This window comes from Podarcis melisellensis (genome assembly GCF_964234715.1).
Source record: "Podarcis melisellensis genome assembly, chromosome: 17".
In the NCBI taxonomy this organism is placed as follows: Eukaryota; Metazoa; Chordata; class Lepidosauria; order Squamata; family Lacertidae; genus Podarcis; species Podarcis melisellensis.
In genome coordinates this window covers 12,249,899-12,273,957 of record NC_138534.1, presented here as the reverse complement: position 1 = coordinate 12,273,957, position 24,059 = coordinate 12,249,899, and the positions used below count along the sequence as shown (strand labels likewise).

The window sequence follows — 24,059 nt, the reverse complement described above, 5'->3', positions numbered from 1 at the left end:
CGTTTTGCGAAGCGCCTCCAAAACGGAAAACCCTTTCGTCTAGCGGGTTTTTCGTCTTGCGAGGCGTTCGTCTTGCGGGGCACCACTGTATTGATTATGTATACCCAATGTATCAGCCGCCTGGGGGTTCTCACTGTTAGTGTTTTGGTTGTTGGTTAAAAAATAAAAACTGAGGGACCCTCTAGGACAGGCTTCCTCGACCTCAGCTCTCCAGATGTTTTGAGACTACAATTCCCATCGTCCCTGACCACTGGTCCTGCTAGCTAGGGATCATGGGAGTTGTAGGCCAAAAACAGCTGGAGGGCCGAGGTAGAGGAAGCCTGCTCTAGGATGACACCTGTCAGAGACCAGGCTGAGGAGTACAGCTCTGATGAGGAATGGTGGGAGTCTACCTCTCCCCCTACACAGGATCCTGAAGCTGCCCAGGAGCAGTGGAGCAGTACAGATTTGTATCAGTGATTTGCAGAGGGTCATAGTTCTGAAAACAAAAGTTGGGAAGAACTGGGGGCAGATGAACAGCAAAGTGAAGAAGAACTGGGAGAGAGCTAACAGACTCTCTCTCGCTTGCTAGAAAGCGTCCAGCCTATCAGTCCAAGGTCACGTAAAGCAGGTGAGGTGGCTGCACAAAAGGCATGGTGGTTGCGAGATCACATTGCAAGATGCAAGTGACTAGGGGGGAAGTGGGTGGACACCTTAACTGGGGGCACATTTTCTCTGAGATGGATTCTTTGTTCTTGAGCTGTGATCATTAAAATCTCTTTAAATGGTAGGAGACTAATTTTGCTTTGTTCTGCTTATGCATGGCCAAAGGGAAGTAGGAAGCCGTTTTCTCGAAGCCTGACTACACCTCATTTCCCAGTGGAAAGGGGTACCTGCCAGTCTATTCAGAGGGCAGACTCTTCCCAATCAAAACTGCTGCCAAGGAGGGCATGACGGCAGTTTAAGACAAGGGGATTTTGTTCCTCGAGCAGATTTAATAAAAGCTGACTAGGTTGGCTGTTGCTATTGTATTGCAACAGCAAGTAAAAGGGTGAGGAAGGCAAATTTATAAATGTATTTGGAGGGGGGAAGGAAAGCACAGCCAGGTTTACTCTCTCAAAGATATGTAGTAATTGAAACAAAGGAGAAACAAAGGGGTAGGAAAGCTGAAGCTAATGCAAATATATTTCATATCTGGAAACCAATGCACCTTTTTGGTTTCAGATAGTACATTAGGTCCAGTTGTGGCTGACTCTGGGGTTGCAGCGCTCATCTCGCTTTATTGGCCAAGGGAGCCGGCATACAGCTTCCGGGTCATGTGGCCAGCATGACTAAGCCGCTTCTGGCGAGCCAGAGCAGCGCACAGAAACGCCGTTTACCTTCCTGCCAGAACCTATTTATCTACTTGCACTTTGACATGCTTTTGAACTGATAGGTTGGCAGGAGCAAGGACCGAGCAACGGGAGCTCACCCCATCATTGCGGGGATTCGAACCGCTGACCTTCTGATCGGCAAGCCCTAGGCTCTGTGGTTTAACCCACAGCACCACCCGCGTCCCTAGTACATGGGTAGATAAGTCTAAAAAGCCCAGTACACAAACTTTCACAGCTCTCTAGCGGCTATGGTGGCTCACTTACCAGAAGTAATATATTTAGAGTTACCTGTGGAAGTGTATATTCGATTCTGATCAAACTAAAGTCTCCTTGAGCAAAATATACATCAGGAAGCTTAGTTTGGCCAGAATCGAGTATACGTCTCCAAACACTAAACATATTGCTTCTGGTAAATGAGTCACCATAGCTGCTAGAGAGCAGTGAAGATTTGTGTCCTGGGCTTTTTAGACTTGTTTACCCATGTACTATCTGAAAGCAAAGGGGAACACTGGTTGCCAGATGTGATGTTTTCTGCTCTCATACCCTATTTTTTTAAAAAAACAACAATTACCTGATGAGCTACTTCCTGAACTTGAAGGTAGTTTGATAGGAGGTGGTCGATGTTTCACACCTTTCCCCAGCACTGAAGACTGAATATAGCCCGACACACTCTCAGGCTGCTAGAAGCAAAACAGAAAAACAACAACCCTTCTTACTAGATGTCAACCTTTTCTTCCAGCTTTCATCCTTTTTCGTTCTTCCCTTTCTGAATTTGACAGGAGAACGAACACCCGAGTTCCTAATTTTTGATTCTGCAAAACACCCGTCCCTAATTCACTGGTACCTCTATTTTAAGACTAGTTCCCGGCATTCCACCCGACTCTCCCAACATTCTGAAAATGTTTCAGGCTGCTCAGGAAACAGAACAGGGCGTTGGGCTATGCTGGCTGGGGCTGATTTGGTTCTATCACACAAATTACTGGGGTTGTAGTTGAAGATGTAATTAAAAGGGGCCAAAATTTCACCAGTGGACAGATTTAGCCCTATCCTCGTGGCTTTCATTCATGAATATCGGGAGAAGCAGAGTCTTAAGATAGAAGAAAGTGGATGGGGCAAAAGCCAAGCAGTTAAAAAGTCCTAGGGGGGAAAAATGATTGTCCCTGTTCTGTAAACTTGAGATTAAATGGAATCCTATTTTTTTAAAGAATTACAAAGGTGTCATTTAATTCATTCATTAATAACTTACTTCCATTTCCTTCCCAGGAGAGAGCTGGCTTAGATGGACAGATCCACAGGAGTTGTGAAGCATTTTCACTGGGCATTTAGCTTCGTTTTGAACTAGCTCCTGGTACTGATTGACTACTCTGTAATGTGACATTAAGCAGAGGGCATTCATGAGATCACATAAATACTAGGTGAAGGCGTCTCCAGAACCAAAACAATGCAGAGGCTTCTATATTCTTGCCTTTTCTCCATTCATTACTTTCAATCAACAAATTATGGAACTGAAGTAAAAGACCAGACCTAAGATGCAACGATAATTAAAGTGACATGAGCAGATTTTACTCAATTTTTTTCAAATTCTCCTGTTTTACAAATGCAGTCTAATTAGGCATCCTCTTCTACCAAGCTCAATATTTACCGTATTTTTCGCACCATTGGATGCACCAGACAATAGGACGCACCTTGTTTTAGAGGGGGGAGAACAAGGGGAAAAAATTCTTCCGCTCTCTGCCCAGCGCCCCTTCAGCGAAGTGGCAGGAAGCGCTGCGCAGAGAGTGGGAGAATTTCCCCCCTCTAAAACAAGGTGCCGTTTAAGGTGCGTTCAGGCGGCTACCTTGGAAGCCTGGAGAGCTAGAGGGGTCAGTGCGCACCGACCCCTCTCGCTCTCCAGGCTTCAGGTTCCTTTCGACCTGCTCTTTGGGGCTGGCGGGGGGAAGCCCACCACCAGCCCCAAAGAGCAGGTCAGGGAGCAGCGAAAGGTGCAGCGGAGAGGCTGCTGCCATAGTCATGTGTCACCTCTCCAGCTAGGAGATGGCTGCGGGGCTACGGTGTCTTCACTCCATAGGACGCACACACATTTCCCCTTCATTTTTGAAGAGGAAAAAGTGCGTCCTATAGAGCGAAAAATACGGTATTTTGAGAAGCAAATTGGGTTGGGATAGTACAAAAAGCAGCACAATGAGGAGGTATGTGCATAACGAATAAAGGCAACCAGGGGATGGATGAGCACGGTAACATGTAGAGGATGAAACCCTTCCATGAACACTGAAGGTTTTTTTAAAAAAAAACCACACACAACAGAATCACATAACCATAGAGTTGGAAGGGACCACGGGGTCATCTAGTCCAACCCCCTGCTATGCAGAAATCTTTTGCCCAACATGGGACTCAAATCCACCACCCTGAAGTTAAGGATCTGATGCTCTACAAACTGAGCTATCAGAGATTCCTTTTGTTTCTAAACATCGTGCTGAAACCATTAAGGGCTAGAGAAAATAAGAGAGTTTGGATTATGTGCATGTTGTTTTTCCAAATTCTGTAAAATATAAAATAAAAATCCTCATGCTGTCATGCAGGAAATGACCAGCACTAACCACGGAAGTGAGATTTCACCCCTCCCATATCTAAGAATCTCCTGATGATCTCTGCTGACTCTCCAGAGAGGAGGAGCAATGTTCTGCTCTCTACTTATTCTACTCCAGCACCAAGTCAGTCAGTCAGTCAGTCAGTCAGTGTGTCGGAGAGAGAGAGACTGAGTGTTACAGATCGTGTCTAGAGATAAGGTTGCTGCTAAGAGCAGCTGCAGACACTCAGTGTAGTGCAGCATTCATTTATGCTTAGACCTCATTAAGCTCTGTATATAGTTGTATAATAGTTGTAGATAGAATATTCTACAGAGCTGCTCTCCAAGTCGTTTATATACTCTGCTATACTCTGCTGTGCGACGACTGTCTACTTGTGGAAGTGAATCCGGTGCTCACAACTTTAAGCTGTGAGTCCACAGCACTTTGACCTGTTCCTGTGCAGAAGGTGGTCTCTGGAAGTGCTACCCAGCTCGCCTAGCCCAGTCGGGGCTGAAGTGCATGAGTCCAGTTGGTGGCACTGGCTCAAGGGCGATGCTGACAGGAAGCTAGTCTATTGATAACTACTGATCTAAAAGCAGGATGGGAAAATGGTGGCCCTCCAGATGTTGCAAGACTACAACTCCCATCATCCCTGACCATTGCCAATGCTGAGGCTGACAAGAGTTGGAGCCCTGCAACATTTGAAGGGCTGGCCTCATGGCACTGAGTTCATAGATCTCAGGAACAGAATTCATTCATGAAGAAGAGGACAAAGAAAACTGAGGGTCGCTATCAAGCTGAAGGCTACGGCAGGAGCAAGAGTCTTGCCGTAGAGGTGGCGGTTAGTTGCAGGCATCTTCCACGCAGCTGATCTGGGAGCAGGAGAACAGCCGCTCAAAGCACACTGCTAAAGGGTGCAGACTGCTCAGGAATAAAAGCTTGCTAGTGAGCAAGGCTGGGACGTGGGTGGCGCTTTTGGGTAAAACCTCAGTGCCTAGGGCTTGCTGATCGCATGGTCGGCGGTTCGAATCCCCGTGGCAGGGTGAGCTCCCATCTTTCGGTCCCAGCTCCTGCCCACCTAGCAGTTCAAAAGCACCCCTAAGTGCAAGTAGATAAATAGGTACCGCTTTATAGCGGGAAGGTAAACGGCGTTTCCGTGTGCGGCTCTGGCTCGCCAGAGCAGCTTCGTCATGCTGGCCACGTGACCCGGAAGTGTCTCTGGACAGCGCTGGCCCCCGGCCTCTTAAGTGAGATGGGTGCACAACCCTAGAGTCGGACACAACTGGCCCGTACGGGCAGGGGTACCTTTACCTTTAGTGAGCAAGTCTATATGTGCAAGTATGAAGGGAGGATGAAACAGAAAATAAACACAGCTTGGAAAGCTGCCTAATAAGATTCTGGAGGAGAACTTAGTTCTTAGCAAAACAAGAAATATTTAAAGTGAGACAATAAATGACTAATGAAGTTAGCATTGTATAATTAAAGAAACAGCAGTCAGGTTCCATTACAGGAGTACGATTAGATGACAAATTGCCTTTGCCTTATTAGAGGGATGAAATTTCGCCCTCCCCAGAATTGTAGTAACAAAAGGGTTTTGGTAATATGTAAGAAACATTTCAGCTACAGGACACAAAGAAGAGTGAAAGATGCTTTGGAGACTTTCACCTAGTACCACCAGGAGTCCTTTTTAAAAAATAAATAAATGTGCATATACTGTTAGTATAAAAGTGTGAATAATGCCCATGGAAATGTGAGCTGGAGGAAGCTGCCTTTTCTACCTCTTCCTCCCCTTGACTGGCCAATAAAAAGCTTATTTCTTTCCTAAGGGTCTCCTTCTGATATTTAGGGATTTCCCCTTTCCCCAGACCAAGCATTTCCGAGGACTTTCTACCCTTGCGAGTGGCTTTACAGTGAGCAGGTAAGCAAGAGAAGGCTCCAAAGTCAGCTTCTGCCAGTCCCTTTCCATGGGATTTCCTTCCATGGATCCAGCCCAAAGTGTTCCAACAGCAAAGTTGGGAAATAAACTCGGAAAATGCAGGTCAGATGGACCGATGTTAATTCTAGCGCTAAGAAGCATGAATGGAAAATACTGAATCACAAAGCATGAATCACAAAAATACTGATGAACCCCTTACCTTTCTGCCTCTGTCTTTGAGCCAATAAGAAAACTGTAGGGGACACAATACAGGAATTAAAGATTTGTTTAAGGTAAAAAGAAGAGTTGACGTACATCTGATCAGTTGAGGTGGACACTATTATAAAGCCAGTGTGGACTAATGCTTAGAGTTTCATTAGAGCGTTGATTAGGACTGTAAACTTGGGGAACTATTTTTTGGGATTTTTGACTACGTGCAATTCTGTGCAGCTTCACACAGAGTCAATTAAGAGTTGGCCAACAGCCAAGACGACTGAGCAGAGAGGAGTCACCTGCCTGGAGATATGGAAGCCTGGAAACAGCTTCTCCATTGGTTAAGATCTCACACAGGCTTAATGATTTATGACCTTACTGACTGGAATGTTTGCTGTTGGTCAGTGTGGTGTTCTGAGAGCCGCTTGGAGTTTGTTAAGAGAGTGCTAGTTAAGATCAGTGTATCTGTTCTTGTATATAGTAACTTGTAGAGTCTGCTGTAAATAATAAACACCTATAAGTAACCAAGTTACTAGCAGCAGCATGTATTCCTGCTTCGTCCATCCTGCCTGCAACTGATTGCTTTCTGGAACTCTGCGTATGCTCTGCTAAGGTCTGGCTAAGGTCCTGCAACAGGTCAAAGTTGCAAAACACCAATACTATTCAACTAGATATTTGGGCTAGCACTAATACAATGGGACTTTGCCCTTGCCCCCCTGCACACCCCATACCATCCCCAAACCTGTTCTGGAGGGTTGGGCAAACCCCAAAACAGAATTAGGGGGAGCTCAGAGAGAGGAGAGGAGCAGAACATTCCACTGCACAGAATAAATCCTTGCGCTGGTGGAACATTCTGCATTCTACATTCAATACAGCACATTAATCCAAATTCCCTTGGAGAACAGATGCAATATAAATGGAATAAATAAAACAACTATTAGTCATTGCTGGAAATGGAAGCTTCTTTATATTCAGAAGCTGCGTATTTCAAAATATTAGATACTGGGAATGAGCAACAGGGGAAGGTCTGTTGCCTTGAGGCTCAGCTTGATTGTACCAGAGATTTTTGTCAGAACACTTTTGGAAAAGAATAATGGGCTGCAAAGTCTAACTCAGTATGGCTCTTATGCTGAAGGAGCTGGCTAGCTGTCTTCCTGCACTAATCCTCATTTCTTCACTAACTCAAACAGTAACAGGTAAAATTTATTTTTCTGAAAAACAAAAGAAATGCCATTTTCTATAAATCCACATAAATGTGTCTAAAATGATAAAATATGTGTTTTTCTCCAAAATTTAAGATGAAGGCCACTTACTGTGATGGAATTGTTGAGCTCTCATTGTCTTCGTCATTTTTAATCATTTGTATTTTACCATAGTATAATGGATTTCCCAACGACTGGAAAATGGTCAGTTTTGTTTTCTGAAGATGACTGCCAACTTCGCATTCGAAGACATAATCATCTTTTATTTCCTGTCAAAGAGAGAAATATTGATACAAGCAGACCATTTCAAAAGATCCCTCCAATTCACAGATTAAAAGGAGACAAACCGCTGGAGAGCCCTTGAGAGAAGAGGCAGGGTGTACATTTTTAAATTTTGCTTCCAAGTTAATTCTAGAGGAAGAATAATAGAATCACAGAATTGTAGAGTTGGAAGGGACAACCCAAAGGTCATCTGGTCCAACTCCCCGCGATGCAAGAATCTCAACAAGCAGTCCCCCATCCAATGTGAAACCATACTTGTCCTTGCTTAGCTTTGTAAATATGCCAGCAGTTTTATTGCTGCACCAGAGTATCAGTGCCTTTAGGCCTGTCTCCAAATGAGTTCCAAATGGGCCACTATTTGAGCAGTTTCAGGGAGCAGAGAAAAGCAGCTATGGTAATGAGCTGCAAGAGAACTCTTGCCAGGTGACATCCTTCTGGCCATGGTACAGCAATAAGAAGAGTTTGGATTTGATATCCTGCCTTTCACTCCCTTTAAGGAGTCTCAAAGTGGCTAACATTCTCCTTTCCCTTCCTCCCCCACAACAAGCACTCTGTGAGGTGAGTGGGGCTGAGAGACTTCAAAGAAGTGTGACTAGCCCAAGGTCACCCAGTAGCTGCACGTGGAGGAGCGGAGACGTTAACCCGGTTCCCCAGATTACGAGACTACCGCTCTTAACCACTACACCACACTGGCTCAGAATAAACTCCTGTGTTGCAAAGAGAACATCAGCAATGTCTAGGCAACACGATGACCATGTACACATGCAATAGAAAATCTTTATAGAATTCCTTCAAACCATAACGAGTACAAAATGAAATCTTTAGTCTCAAAGTCTCTGAAAAACTTTAAATGAAGCGAGGTACCAGACTTTGTAGTCACATTATTACATGAGCACTGTTCCACAGCATTTGATATTTTCATTCACATACATTCATTTGAAATAAGAAGGGTTTATGAAGTAATTCTATATCCTACCACCACGCTGACTAAGAATTCTACAGTAGTCAATATCCGGAATCACTGTTCAGTGTTGGACATCATATTTCCTGAATACACAAAGCTTCACAGCTTGTCTTTCATCGTACAAAGTCTGGTACCTCGTTCCATTTAAAGATTTTCAGAGACTTTGAGACGAAAGACTTCATTTTGTACTTGTTAAAGTACTTGTTATGGTTTGAAGGAATTCTATAAAGATTGTCTATTGCATATGTACATGGTCATCATGTTGCCTAGACATCCTAGGTGACATTCTTTGCCGGCTCCAAAGTTGCCACCCAAGTTAACCACACAGCTAAGTGAAGCTACAAATGTCCATGCCTTTTGTAAGAGTCTAGCCTACTTCTTCTGTCCCAATAGTGAACAGAAGAACTTGTTCTTCAGCTCATCTGAAGAACAAGTATGCTTCTAATCTCAGCAGTTTCATATTCAGCAAAGACTTAAAACTTCCTCCTCCTTGCTAGGTTTCTGAACCCAAACAGCAGAAAGGCAGCTCTGCTCCGACACGATTTCAATGTGCGTACAAGGCACATTCAATATAGGCTAGCAATTTGGGGAAAGGAAAAATCCTTGTCTACCCAGTTTGTCTATCGATTTCAACGAATCTGCACCAACTTTGGGTATCACCACAATAATGTACTGAGGAAAAACTACAAAAATGGGGGGAAAGATCTAACAACAAAAATATAGGATTCACGATATGGGCGGAAAGTCGTTATTTTTCCCACCCTGATTTTGAGAAGCTGCTGCCGACAGTCTAATGGTTTCAGTTTCTCATTCATTTCAATAGGGGCAAATCAAATCCCTGAGTTAAACTGTATTTTTAAAAAACTGAGAAGGGATGGTGGTTGAAATGAAACAACACAGGGCAACTGACCACGTAATTGATGAGAAGTACATGGAGTACATAAAGTGGTTTCAATTTGCTAAAAAATATATATCACATTTTAAACTGCTACCAATACCACCGAGTGTTTGATCTAACTGATCAAACACCCTAGTTCAGAGGCAGTTGCTTCTGAGGCTCAACGTGAGACATGGCTCATGAACAGAGAAGACTACAGATCCATGTTGGTTTTAGTTGCACAATCAACAGCAGCAACAGCAGTTACCTCTCAATGCCATGTAACCGCACTCCTGAAAAAGTCACAAGACCCATTTCCCCGTATTTCCTAATAACAATTTGAAATGATTCCTAGAGCCTTCCCTTACTCACCTAAACACATTCAAGTACTGATTGTTCTCTGTGTTCCTATCTTTTGGAACACGAAGTCTCTTAATTATCGAAAAGGTTAGCAAGCAATCTACTATTACTCACATGAGCAGGCCAGACACTGGGTTGTGAGTCATCAGGTTTGATAGATTTTTCCACTTTGGCGTATTTTTCCACCTTCAGAAACAGTTAAGAGATCAGTAAATTAAAATGAGAGCAGATGAAAGATGTGGATGAGGAGCATAAATGTCCTTATAATTGAAAAAAGAATTATAATCATACTGATGGGTTCAGAGAGTGAAGGCAAGACAATCCTAATGAGGGTTTATTGAGTTGTGATTATCCTTACAAGCGGGAGAAAAAGAATTCCCAGAACAGGCATGATTATAAACCTCATGTTTTCAGTCCAGTTTGTATCTTGACAGATCCCACCCTCTTCAAATATAATACATCCTTTACATAATGGCTCTTACATGTCCACTTATTTTAACAGGCCTCACAAAAACGGTGTAATTAATCTGATTTCAAATCTAGAAGTTTTCATTTTCAAATGTTCTTCTTCTTAAGCTAGCCAATTTATTCTTAAGGATTGGGATCTGTCTTCTTTTCAGAAGAAAATGAAAAAAGAAGAGAAGCTTTATCAGTTTTGATTATGATCCCATATATTTTTTATCTACCCAATGGCATATACCGTAGAGACATGCATGCTTGTCAATTATGTTTCAAGGTCATTCAGAGCTAAGCACTGTTCTTAGATTGTTCTTCTTAGACTGTTCTTCTTTTCAGAAGAGAATGAAAAAAGCTATGCTAAACAGAGGTAGTGTTGAACTTGTTCTGCTAGCAGCCGGCTTGTATAAGCAGAACTTCTTGAACAAGATGTTTCAGAAGCTAAGAGATTACATTGGCATGTACAGATCTATATGCACAAGCTCCTGGGCCAGAGCTCCATCAGAAGACTGACAGCTCTGGACACAATCCTAGGAATGACAAATTTTACTCATCTCAGCATGTTTCAGAAATCTATGAACTTACATCCACTTCAGAAGGCGCCGTCAAATAACAAGGATTCTGTTTCCACATATCCACACACTGGAAAAAAGGAAAGCAAATATAGAAATGAACAATAGTTATCAGAGTAAGTAAGATTATCTAATTATCTAATGTGCTGTCTTTTAAAAACATGCATACATTTCCAGCTTTGGAAATTTTGAGGTCGTACTGCTGGGCTCCCTTCTTTTCCTTTCTTTTCTGCAAATAATCAAACAACCTGAGCTGCGGCGGTGTTGTGCAGTGAGACACCTCCTGCTGCCGATTCAGAGATGACCTGGAGTATCTCTTGAAGCACCTGTAAAATATTGAAAATATTAATGGAAAGAATACAGGCAGCTTGGACAATTTTCATACAAGCTTGCTAGAGTGGCCAGGCATCCTCTTTCATAGCAGATAATCCAGCATGAAGGGCACTGTGTGGATGGGCATCTAATTTACTGTGTGTCCGATACCAGATATACACCCTACTCATGTAAAAACCCCATGCAGGCCCCCAAATTACCCAGAGATGCATTTTAAATAAAAGGACATATTCTACTCATGTAAAAACATGCTGATTTGCAGACCATCCGCAGGCCAGATTGAGAAGGCAATTGGGCCGCATCCAGCCCCTGGGCCTTAGGTTGCCTACCCATGCTCTAAAGCTTGCATTCACTCAAAGAGCTATCCAATGATGCAATTCTAGGGGCTGGTGAGTGATTCATTTTTAAAATGATCACTGTTCATCACAAATGTGTTTTGCTCCAAACAAAATGTTAAGGGTGTTTGTTCTAGGGAAAACAGACATTCCAGGTCTTTGAAGTTCTTCAAAATTTAACAACAAATAACTTGACCCCATTAAAGCAGCCTATTCTGCTCAACCAGACTTTTTATAAATCAAGGACCAGTAGATTATGACTTTCCGATACCTTTTCATTGGGCGAGTATTCATCTTCTGCTTGTTATAGTGAAGTCTGTTTGCTGTGCAAGTTACTGCAATCGAAGGATCCAGACACAGAGGTTCCGCTGTAGCCAGTATCAGTTGGCTTTCTAGCAGGAGTTTGTCTTCCTATAATACAGAGGGTGTTCTAAAACTGCAGTAAAGGCTGCAATCCTATACACATTTACGTGGGAGTAAGTCCCATTTAACTCAATAGGACTTATTTTCAAGTACACAGCAGGCAACTTCTGTGCCAGCTTTTGTACGCTTGCTGAACACCCTGCAACTAAAGTACGCCTTTCCACAATGGTTAATTGATGCCTGTTTTTAACCTTTTTATATGGTGTTTACGGTACAGTTTTATGTTGTATTGTGGCAAACCATTTCAATAGATAAATATTTTTATAAATAAATAAGCCTGCTTAGGACTGGTTGCACGTTACAAATATTTTAAACAGTATTTGTAAATATTTGAACAGTATTTTTGGCATTGACATACATGATAGTTGAGTGTCTGCACAGTGTCAAACAGCTGTTCTTGACTTGTAATCTAAGTGATTATTATACTTTCATATCGCAGGGACTTAAGATTGTGTTTGAGAGAGACCAGCAAACACAATAGCCCAAAATCTGACATCTCTCTCCTCTCTTCAGAACTACTATGGTTCTTGCCAAAGTTTCAATAATCTAAACTGAAATTTCTATTAACAGAATCTTCGGAAGATTCCCAATTTGAAATTGCACATGTGAGCATCACTAAAGAATCAGAGCATGCACGCAAGTCCCTTTCTGCCATCCATCATCTCAATGGGACCTTAGGGCTGCGCGTGGGTAATTATAATTACAGATGGGGTCAGGTGGTATTCTACTTGGGCAACAATGCTTTTCGGCCTCCTCTTTCCTGCTGCAGCCCCTTATGGGCAACCCCCAAAGCTGCCCGGAAGGTCAGCTCCTGCCCCCTCCCCCCCACCAAATGGCATGGGATGTGTTAAGAGGATCTTGAACTCCCACAATACAAGCAGATCTTGCAGAAGAAATGTTCTGGATTCTGCCTAATATTGATATTAATAAACAGAATCATGCAAAATAGGTCTACACCTCCGACTCACTATGACATATTCTCACTGAAGTGGCAAACTCCAGGGTCGGGTCTTGCGCAAATTTTCCTTCATACAAAACATTTCCAGCACAAAGAATGTTAGATGTCAGGGAAGACTCTAAACTAGCCTTTTCTCCAACATGCTTGCTTTCCAATCTTATCTGGAAGGGTTTTAAATATCTATCTATCTATCTATCTATCTATCTATCTATCTATCTATCTATCTATCTATGGCACTGAATTAAATCATTTGAGACCTCTAGCAGAGCCCAGAAATAACCTTGCCACTTCACTGAAACCTAGGCCTATTCATCTCCTTGTAGACCTTTATGCCGCTGAACAAGATGGCCTTTCCTGGGGTTGGAAGACCACATTGCACCAGAAATTATCATCACAATATACCATAATACTAGGAAACTACCACACTAGTGAAACCAACTCCTTTAGCTGCCACGTTTGTTACCTGCGTCCATTTGTGGTTGTCGCTTGTAATGGAATGCACATCACAAATCAAGGTCTAGAAAAATGAGGCAAACCTTTCATTACTTGTGAAGTACAGGATTTCTAAATACGATGCATCAGGATTGGTTTTTTAAAAAATTAAGAGCAACACCAAAGCTGAAAAACACGAGTTGTTTACCTGCATTGTTGGGCGCAGAAGTATGTACTTGCTTTGGTATGTTGGAGATTTGAGATTACCAGATTGTCTATAGTCACGTATTTCTGTTATGACGCAGCCACAATGGAAAATATTTATCTGTTTAAAAGCAAACAAAAATGTACATATCAGCACTTCTATATATTTATACCTGGAACTAAACAGATCTTTAGATCTCTGGGAATACTTCCTCTCTCTTTTTAAAAACTCTATTATTATTATTATTATTATTATTATTATTATTATTATTATTATTATTATCATTATTATTAAACTTAACAAGGACAATAACCAAATTATGTAAAAACTGGTGCTTCTTCTTAAGGGTTAGAAATATTTTTCAAGCGTTGCTCATAAGTTTTGAATTTTTTATTTTTATACTAGTGCTCAGTTTAGACATTATGCCAAACTGTGGTTTGTTGTAACCATAGTTTTAGAACCCAAATGGTAATTTGGTCTCCAGACAGGATAGCGAATTTGGTCAGTTAGTTGAACATATACTCCTTATTTGGCGATCACTCATAGCAGAATAAGATTGTCTTCCATAAACACGGTTTTAACAATGAGTCAGTAAGTGACTGTGGAGGCCAATTCTGGATGCACACGTCTTTCCACAGCGGGGACATTGGTTTCCGGGTGGGAGCTGATCATGGTGTGGATTTGCCAAGCGTGCCTTCCTCTTAGTACATTTCTCCCTTGCGTCCTGAGTTTGAGTGTCTTCAAAATCCATGACACCTTTGGTAAAGGCTGTTTTCCAATTGGAGCGCTCGCAAGCCAGTGTTTCCCCATTGTCGGGGTTTATACTACATTTTTAAAGATTTGCCTTGAGAGAGTCTTTAAACCTCTTTTGTTGACCACCAGCATTACGCTTTCCATTTTTAAGTTCAGAATAGAGTAGTTGCTTTGCAAGATGATAATCGGGCATCCGCACAACATGACCAGTCCAACAAAGTTGATGTTGAAGAATCATTGCTTCAGCACTGAATTTGGTCAGTTAGTTGAACATACACTATATACAGCAGGAATGGGGAAATCCTTGGTCCTCCAAAGGCTGCTGAATCACAGCCCCTAGCAGCCTCAGAAAGCATAGCAAGACAAGTTCTGGTTCAGCCACATTGGTAGACAACGCCCCCCCCCCATATAGTTACTACTGTATATGGTTACTGTTACAGTGGTGCCTCGCAAGACGAAAAGAATCCGTTCCGCGATTCTCTTCGTCTAGCGGTTTTTTCGTTGTAGCGGATTAGCGCTACAGCGGTCTAGCGGTTTCTAGCGATCAGCTGTTAAGCGGCTTATCAGCGGATCAGCTGTTAAGCGGCTTAGGAAAAGGACGAAAAAAGCGGGAAAAACCCGCGGGGACTCGCAAGATTTTTTCGTCTTGCGAAGCAAGCCCATAGGGAAATTCGTTTTGCGAAGCGTCTCCAAAACGGAAAACCCTTTCGTCTAGCGGGTTTTCCGTCTTGCGGGGCACCACTGTACTTCCACTACCCTCCCCATAACCACTAAAACAAAAACACCATTTCAAAGTCTTTCAAACCTGTGATTTTTCCAGGAGATCAACTAAAATAGGAGGCAGCTCTTCTGCATCCAAATATTCAAGCAATTCTCCCTCTTCATAAGGAAGCCGAATGGTTTCTGAATCTGCGTTAAAACCAAAGAATGTATTTGACTATGAATATGTGTGTGAACTATTTGCTTTCACAATTATTCCTTTCTAGAAAAAAGAGGGGGGAAATTAACTTACAAAATTGTGATTCTGTTACGTAACAAGCTACCTCACACTGAGGAGAGGCTGGTTAAAAATGTTTTAAATGAATAGATGATCTAGAACAGGGGTGGCCGACCTTCATTCTAGTCAAGGCCACACTGTCAACTCTCGTGGGGGGGAGCATGTCAAAGTGGGCACAGCCAAAATGTTTAAAAGTGGACGTGGCCAGAAAACGTAAAGGGCACATTTTTAACAGTCTCAGGGGCAGTGGTCACAAAATTACTTTTGGCGTCACAACAGGTGTGATCAGTACAATTTAATATATGGATAAAAGGGAGCAGTCAGTAATTTTTAAAAAGGATATGTTTCAGAGAGGCCTTGGAGTACCGTACATTGTGACAGTGGAGGATCCCAAGGATGTCTGTCTGTCTGTCTATCTATCAATCAATCAATCAAAAAAAATGCTTTTTCCTCAATGACAACTTTGAGGGCATGGTGAGAAAAAACTCAGGGTGGTGGTGAGGAAAAATTCTGGGGATAGGGGCACACTGGTTAGCCACCCCGATCAAGAGAAAGACAGCTATGGTCTTTCTTCTACTAAGTAAAACAAAATCCAGTAGCTGAAATAATTCAAACAGACACACAGAGTACACAGAAAACCAGAAGATCATATCAGGCTTTAAACAGGTTTACTCACAGCTAAAGACAGCAATGGCACAAAAGAGTTTTTTATAAAGCCAACAGCTTTATTTTGCAGCACAATCAGGTTGTTAACAGCCATTTAGTGTTAACTTTACCTGACCCATTCTTCCCTCTCAGCATCAGCGAATAGCCTTCGTTTCCTGGATAGAGGTTCACTACTAGGCATGACAATGTCTCTTGCAAAACCAGCTTCTCCAACAAGTTCACATTTCGCCTCAGCTTCTGTTTCAAAATGGGTGACACTCATGAAAACAACGCATCCAGGAGCTACCAACATGAAATAATGAATACGGAAACGAGCAGCTATTCACTATAATTACCTTACTAAGTCTACCTTGGTTTCATAAGTAACATTTCATTCTATGTGCTGAAGAACTAATGGTTGCAGGGAAAGAAACAAAAAGGGAAGGGCTCGATCTTTTGGAACATTCTTGAGAAAAGCCTAGGGACAAATTATTCACTCTGCTCTCCTGGTGAAGGTAGAGCCAAGAATAGGAGACCTCTCTCCCAGAAGGAAAATTTCACCCGCTACTACACTCGTCCTGCCTTCAACCATTCCTATCCACTCCACTTCCCAATAACAAATAATTATGTTTACTGTTTATCTATTACATGTATATCCTGCCACAGAACTCAAGGCAGCACATAGAGGTTCTGCAGCGCCCCCTCGACCTACTTTTATTCAGCAAAGTTGGTGCACCTTCATTTATGTGACGGTTTTAAGAACTGCCTTGAATCTCTCAAAATAATTTAACACCACCACTTTCCTGAGTTAATAAAGCCATCCACTAAGAAAACGAGGCTTTAGCGTGCATTTGCTGCAATGCATTTTCATAGAATGTTGCCCTGTCCAGAATTACAATCTCTTGATCGCTTCCCAAAAGAGTGTCCCCATTTCCTTCTTGTTGGTCACCCTTGAACTGCTCCTGCTGAAAAATAAGGGCTGTGGGGTTTTAGATCATCTCTCACAGAGAGGGCTTTCCTCATCACCTTCTATAGGTGGGATGGGGAAGCTCTGGTCCTACAACTCCCAACATCTCTGACCTTATGCTATGCAGGCTGGGGCTGATGGGAGTTCAACATTTGGAGGGCCACAGTTTCCAAATTCGATTCTATAAGGAAGGAGTCGTTTAGCATTGCTCAAGTTCTACCTGCCAACAAATCTGTAGGAAGACCTATATGGCAGGAGCAGTCCTGATCTCACCCAAACATTGTTATCTGCTCTACTGTCAGGTCAGATCTAGGAAACAAGTGCTCTTTGCTGTACCACCAAAGCCATGATGGCCAGCCCCACCATGCGCCCTTCAATCTAGTAACCTGCCAATCTAGTAACCTGCCTCTGGGAAGAACTATGTGGAGAAGCACACATTCTGGCTGGACTCTTATTGCTTTTGGATTTTACTTTCAGGGAGGTGTTACTTCTCCCCATGCTCAAGTCAGGCACTGGGCATTGCGTTAAAATGCCAATTCCTTTAATAGCTTTTATATATATAAAAAACAAAAAAACAAAAAGAAAGCGGGGCTTATCAGAGCTCTAGTACAGACCACAAAGACAGTAATGGAGCGAGTGCTTGGCAAATAAGTCCCACTTACCTTTACTTCAGGCTCTTTATCGCATTCTTCCAGATACAGTTCATATAATTTTTGAAACACAGATTTTCTAAAATTGTGAAGAGGAAACACAATTCAGTAACCATTTTGTCTGTTGAAGTAAACAAGAGGCACTAAATAATTCTTACCTCCCACTGGATAAATATTTTCGTTTGGGAGGCTTCTGGCGTGCACTTTCAATGATATACTGAAAAAAACAAACCCCACACAAATAAGCTTAGTGGTACAAAGATATGCAAACTGCTTGGGGGGATTTAGGAGTGTGTATGTTTACATTAAATTATGTTTACATGAATTGTGTTTACATTAAATTAAACAAAAAATGAGTGATAAATCTCTTTCTCTCCTATTACATTTTCAGATTATGAAATTTATTTTCTGTACAGTGTTCTGAATAACTGGTGAAACTGTGGTACAATGCAGATGATGATTAAATGTAACATTAAATATGTGTGCAATTCACACAATCTACTACTTACCTCAGCACGATCCAATGCAAGTTCTAAAGCCTGCTGCTGCAAAATGATAAAAAGACCTTTGTTATATGTTAATATAGATAATATGTTAATATAGATGTTAATATATGTTAATATAGATTCTTGTACTATATCGTCTGATATGTTAATATAGATTCTTGTACTATATCGTCTGATATAAAATAGTACCCAGTGTTAGAAACTCTTGGCACCAAATGGATCCTTTAACCAGGGTTAGTCGCCAAAGCGGAATGTCTAGTTGCCATTTTGGGGGGAAATGGCTCTAAGAGAGCCAGTGTTGTGTAGTGGTTAAGAGTGGTAGTCTCGTAATCTGGGGAACCGGGTTCGCTTCCCCGTTCCTCCACCTGCAGCTGTTGGGTGACCTTGGGCTAGTCACACTTCTGTGAAGTCTCTCAGCCCCACTCACCTCACCGAGTGTTTGTTGTGGGGAAGGAAGGTAAAGGAGAATGTTAGCCGCTTTGAGACTCCTGAAGGGGAGTGAAAGGCAGGATATCAAATCCAAACTCTTCTTCTTCTAAAACCATATTTTTCAATATAACTTTTTGGTTCCTGAAATTCATTCTGATTGTGCAGATAAAATAGAACTGAAGAATTCTACAGGATGGGGTATTAGTGTGTGAAAACAATCAATGATCAATGATTCCCCAGGCATGCCCTTCCAGATAGTGGAGATGCCAGATGCCATTCTGACACCCGGGCATCTTCACTTGGTTACAAGGGGTCAATATTCAGGTGTAAAATGCACCTGGCCCCTGGTTAATTTTGAACACCAATAGTATCATATAATATTCATTAATTCTATCATTTTTTCACCAGATAAAGTGTTCTGACCAATTATTGGTCCTCCAATAATTCTGACCAAATATTGGACCACCTCTCCCGGTATGCCCCACGGAGAGCCTCAAGGTCCGTAAATAGCAACACCCTAGTGGTCCCGGGCCCTAAGGAAGTTAGATTAGCTTCAACCAGAGGCAGGGCCTTTTCAACACTGGCTCCGGCCTGGTGGAATGCTCTGTCTCATGAGACCAGGGCCCTGCTGGATCTGATTTCTTTCCGCAGGGCCTGTAAGACAGAGTTGTTCCGCCTGGCCTTTGGCTTGGAGCCAATTTGATTCCCTCCCCTCTTTCTTTTTCCTTTTTCCTTTCTCCTCCTGTGATGAGGCTGCATTTTAATATTTTAATGTTTCAATATTTTAATTGTTGTATTTTAATCTTGTTTTTAAGTTGTATTCATTCAACTTGTTTTATTATTGCTTGTTAGCCGCCCTGAGCCCAGCCTTGGCTGGGGAGGGCGGGGTATAAATAAAAATTATTATTATTATTACAAATACCTCATTTAATAGTGTAGTTACCTAGAAGCAAATCTCATGAAAATTAATCAGACTTCTGAGTAAATATAATTAGGACTTGAGTGCAAGCAATAAGTTATCAACAATCATCAAGTCACAGACAATTAAGACAATATTTGAGACAAGCACAAGTTTGCTTACATTGTGGTTTTTGACAACAGCAGCTACCTCAAAGCAGATGTATAACTGGCAATGCCTACACTATAGTCTGATGCAGACATATGCTTAAGAGACCATGAGCAGGCTGCTCTCTCCCACCTTGACAGCAAATTCTCCAGTTTTTCCTTTAGCAGTTTAGCATGTCAGAACTGTTGTTAAATATGGCTGAACAAGACTCTTGTTAAACTGTTTTGAAATTATGGTTTCAAGACAGAACTAACGCTAATTTCAAATCAGGGTTAAACAGGAAGCCTGGGTATCATAATCCACAATTAACATTAATGCTTAATCACAATTAAGAATTCACTTCCTAGACAGGAAAACAGGAAGAAAGGACCATGATTTTATAATTATAGTAAGATACACAACTGCATGTGCTCTATAAAGCTTGTTGGTACAAGATAAAGAAAATAATCTTAAACTATATTCACAAAAATGGAGCTAATTGTATTAATAATCTCAGGCAATACTGGAAAAGTTGGTGATGAAATGAGCTGTTCTTGGCTTTTCATCACTTGTCACTAACTAGTAGCAGGACTTAAAAGTAGCTTTCCATCAGATTAGCATCTTGCTTTTTATTTCATCCATTCAAGACTATACTCTATTAGTATAGTGACTGACAGAGGCAAACAGACATGTCAACAGCACTCACACATATCCTGCTATACAGGCAATGGCCATTTTACGCTTTTCCAAAATGTGTGCAACCGTGCATATGTACACTGGCCTGAATCCAAGAAACCCCAAAAGTCACAAAAAGGGGAGGAACAGGGCAGTGTAGTCGAAGCACATGGAAGTCCAGAACGTAATGCAAATGGGTCACTGCCTGTATAATCTAAAGGTAAAGGTAAAGGTACCCCTGCCCATCAAGGCCAGTCATGACCGACTCTAGGGTTGCGCGCTCATCTCGCTCAAGAGGCCGGGAGCCGGCGCTGTCCAAAGACACTTCCGGGTCACATGGCCAGCGTGACGAAGCTGCATCTGGCGAGCCAGCACCAGCGCCGCACACGGAAACGCCGTTTACCTTCCCGCTATAAAGCGGTCCCTATTTATCTACTTGCACTTAGAGGTGCTTTCGAACTGCTAGGTTGACAGGAGCTGGGACCGAACGACGGGAGCTCACCCCGTCACGGGGATTCAAACCGCCGACCTTACGATCAGCAAGTCCTAGGCACTGAGGTTTTACCCACAGCGCCGCCCGCTGCACAACAATCAGCAAATAACCCTTTCACGCCATCTTGCTTGCAAGTGTTCACTAGAAAAGAGAGGAGCTTCAAGAAAGATCCTAAGATGCTGCACATCTGGCTCCTCTGTTCACTATCCACATTTCGCTATCATCTTGAAAAGCCCTGAACTGGTTCAGATGTAGCATTCTTGGTCTAATACACCGTGGTTTAATCTGACCAAGGTCTGAACGTGCCTTATAGCACAATGTTTTGAATCTAATTACAAATAATAAAAAGAGAAGATACAGTTAATTTATTCTGCCCTGTCCCAAGCACGCATTTCAGAAACCAGAATCTGACAGAAGAGAGAAAAATCTTACCATCATGACTGGAGCCCAATGACAACATCCAAAAATGACTTTTTTGGAGTTGGGCACAGAAGAGCACTGTCAGTTTCCTGTGTCCATGTTTAAGGCACTCTAGAATTGGTGAGAGAAGAGGAAAAGTACTTATTGCAAAAATAGATAAGGCATTCTATTTACATTCTATGTACTTGTCAAAAATAGGGGGGGGGGGTTGACTGAGATAGGACTCTGGGGTTTCCCTGCACAAACACCCTGGTCATTGAGGCGGCTTACTGGTGAAAAAGAAGAGCAGCTAAAGATGTAGGCGCAATTAACAGACTTCTCAAACTTGGGTCTCCAGCAACTGTTGCTGGACTACAACTCCCATCAATCTTTGAGGGGCAGTGTTTCAATACGAGTAGGAAAATGAGAGTAAAGTTGTACCTTGGGTTAAGATCTTAATTCGTTCCAGAGGTCCGTTCTTAACCTGAAACTGTTCTTAACCTGAGGTACCACTTTAGCTAATGGGGCCTCCTGCTGCTGCTGCGCCGCTGGAGCATGATTTCTGTTCTCATCCTGAATCAAAGTTCTTAACCCGAGGTACTATTTCTGGGTTAGTGGAGTCTGTAACCTGAAGCGTCTGTAACCCGAGGTACCACTGTACCCCTAAACATTTGTTTTTAGAAAAAAAACACTGATATTAAGTATACAGTGGTACCTCGGGTTAAGTACTTAATTCGTTCCGGAGGTCCGTACTTAACCTGAAACTGTTCTTAACCTGAGGTACCACTTTAGCTAATGGGGCCTCCTGCTGCTGCCATGCCGCAGGAGCACGATTTCAGTTCTCATCCTGAAGCAAAGTTCTTAACCTGAAGCACTATTTCTGGGTTAGCGGAGTCTGCAACCTGAAGCGTATGTAACCAGAGGTACCACTGTACCTGCATTTCATTTAATTAGATCAGTGTTTCCCAAGCTTGGGTCTCCAGCTGCTTTTGGACTACAACTCCCAACATCCCTAGCTAGCAGGACCAGTGGCCAGGGATGATGGGAGATGTAGTCCAACAACAGCTGGAGCCCTAAGCTTGAGAAACAAATGCGCACTATGTAACGACGACGGGGGGAATGGCCACCTATAGAGAAACCGTGAAGGGAGCCGCCGCAGCTTCACAATTCCGTGTAAATAACCCCTCCAGAAATGTTCATGGGGGGAGAGGAGAAGGAAACAGAAACAGAAGAGGAAGGAGCAGAAGGGGCGGCGGTCCCCCATCCTCCATGCAGGGGGGTGGGGGGTACCCATGCTTTGCCGCCCCACCCCACCCCCAGCACGACCCCTCGCTCAGCAACCCCTTTCCTTTACATTCCCCCCCCCCAGGCGAACGGGAGACCTACCCGCCTCCGCCTCTGTCCGAGCGGCGCTTCCATCGCCCACTTCCGCCGTAAGTGCTTCCGGGGCTCTCGAGAAAGCGAGACCCGCGCAGGCGCGCTGGGGTGCAGCGGACGCTCGCGGTTGCCACGGAAACGCGGGAAGCGGCCGAGCGCTGCTGCTTGTTGTTGTTGTTGTTGTCGCCGGGAGCTCGTTCAGTTCCAAAGGCCCAGCTTCCATAGACACGTAGCAACCACACGGAGAACCAATTTCAATAAAAATCTTAATCCCCCCTCCCGCCTGCCCCCCCCTCATGTCAAAGAGAACAGCACGTTATCATTATTTACATTGATGCCTCCAAGGGTAATCTCATTTATAGGAGGAGATTGTTCTCACTTGCTCTCATTTTCAAAAGATTAAAAAATAGATATATTTCGATAGGATACCCTGCTGCGCTGCACTGAAATGTTTAAATGTTTCCTTTATTGGCCTTGAATCTTCCTGCCACACTTGCCATCTTTTCCTGCCACACCAGCATGGCACCTTTGAGAACCACTGCCCTAACCACTGCCTCATAAAAGATGAGTTCCATTATCTTCTTTACTTGGCTCTTATTTTGTGCCAACAAAGAAACAATAAGGCATTTAAAAGCTCAACACAGAGGCATTCAAGTCACTGCACCATGAGGTTTCTTCCATAATAATGTTTGACTCCCTATCATCAATCAGGTTATCCCATAAAGTCAAGTTATCATTCTAGGGTTGCCATATTTCAAGAAGGAAAAAACAGGACACCCCAAACAAGCCTTTTTTTTTAAGGAAAACTCCATTTTTATTTTTATTTTTTTACAAAAACGCCCCAAAGCCCACAATTTTTTGATTGACTTGCCCAAGATCCAGGACAAAGATCCAGGACAAATTTCAGAAATCCCCTCTGGACATCAATTACATCAAATCCCCATTGATGGGTGTGCTCAACCACCAGCTGACTAGGTTGACAAGTTATTATTCTGCCCACTAGATGTCAGGATTGCATTTTGGGTTGTTCTAATTAATACAAAATTTGTAAGTGGATAGTTTTTCACTTGAGACAGGACACGAATCATGCCTCTAGTTCATCTACTTCACTGTCTATCCCTGTGCTGAATGCCAGAAGCTCTCCAAGGGTCTCATGCAGGTGTTTTCTCCACCTTTCTGTAACACATTGTTCATGGAATCCTCTGTAAAAGATCACCACAGCTGAGCAATAAAAGCTGTGTGAAACAGATATATCGAAAGTTTGGAGTTTTGCTGGGTTTCCAGATGTTAAGCCCCCCCCCCCCCCAGATACATGAAGCCACCACAGAAGCCCCCTAGCTTTTGCTCTTTCCAATCTCCCTTATTTAGCAGGAGGGCAATAAAGAAAGGCCTCAGGCGTAGCTCTATGTTGCAGATTTTAGAGGGTGGGCAGGACTATATGGGTATAGTCCTTTAAAAAGCCCAAATCATCTAGGGTTTTGAAAGCACCTTAAATTGGGTCTGGAAGTGCTCTAGCAACCAATGTAGTACATGTTACAGTAACAGTACTATATCAGACCCTCCAAGTGTCCCTATTTTCCAGGGCCATCCCTGATTTTAGAGGAGCCGTACCTGTTTCTGATTTGATCCCAGAATGTCCTGCTTTTCCTTAGGATGTCCCTATTTTCTTTGGAGAAA

The 24,059-nt window shown here is 42.8% G+C and overlaps 1 protein-coding gene across 6 annotated transcripts in view; it reads right to left on the bottom strand.

Annotated features, from left to right (window-relative positions):
* SUPT20H (SPT20 homolog, SAGA complex component) overlaps positions 1-22,478 on the bottom strand; it is a 43,082-nt gene extending 20,604 nt beyond the window's left edge. For 2 of the 6 annotated variants that reach the window (XM_081894016.1, XM_081894017.1), the window contains exons 1-17: positions 22,392-22,477; positions 21,039-21,137; positions 17,968-18,003; positions 17,617-17,675; positions 17,471-17,537; positions 15,973-16,099; positions 15,005-15,108; positions 13,450-13,566; positions 13,273-13,326; positions 11,700-11,839; positions 10,930-11,086; positions 10,774-10,830; positions 9,847-9,918; positions 7,361-7,518; positions 6,055-6,087; positions 2,599-2,716; positions 1,924-2,032 (exon numbers count right to left, since the gene is read on the bottom strand). In XM_081894016.1, coding sequence (XP_081750142.1) covers positions 1,924-2,032; positions 2,599-2,716; positions 6,055-6,087; positions 7,361-7,518; positions 9,847-9,918; positions 10,774-10,830; positions 10,930-11,086; positions 11,700-11,839; positions 13,273-13,326; positions 13,450-13,566; positions 15,005-15,108; positions 15,973-16,099; positions 17,471-17,537; positions 17,617-17,675; positions 17,968-18,003; positions 21,039-21,044 — 1,414 coding nt within the window. In that variant the 5' untranslated portion in view covers positions 21,045-21,137; positions 22,392-22,477. Of the gene's footprint in view, positions 1-1,923; positions 2,033-2,598; positions 2,717-6,054; positions 6,088-7,360; positions 7,519-9,846; positions 9,919-10,773; positions 10,831-10,929; positions 11,087-11,699; positions 11,840-13,272; positions 13,327-13,449; positions 13,567-15,004; positions 15,109-15,972; positions 16,100-17,470; positions 17,538-17,616; positions 17,676-17,967; positions 18,004-21,038; positions 21,138-22,391 lie in introns of all 6 variants that reach the window. The other 4 variants (XM_081894020.1, XM_081894021.1, XM_081894018.1 and 1 more) reach the window with 3 other exon arrangements.
* Positions 22,479-24,059: the final 1,581 nt, after the last annotated feature.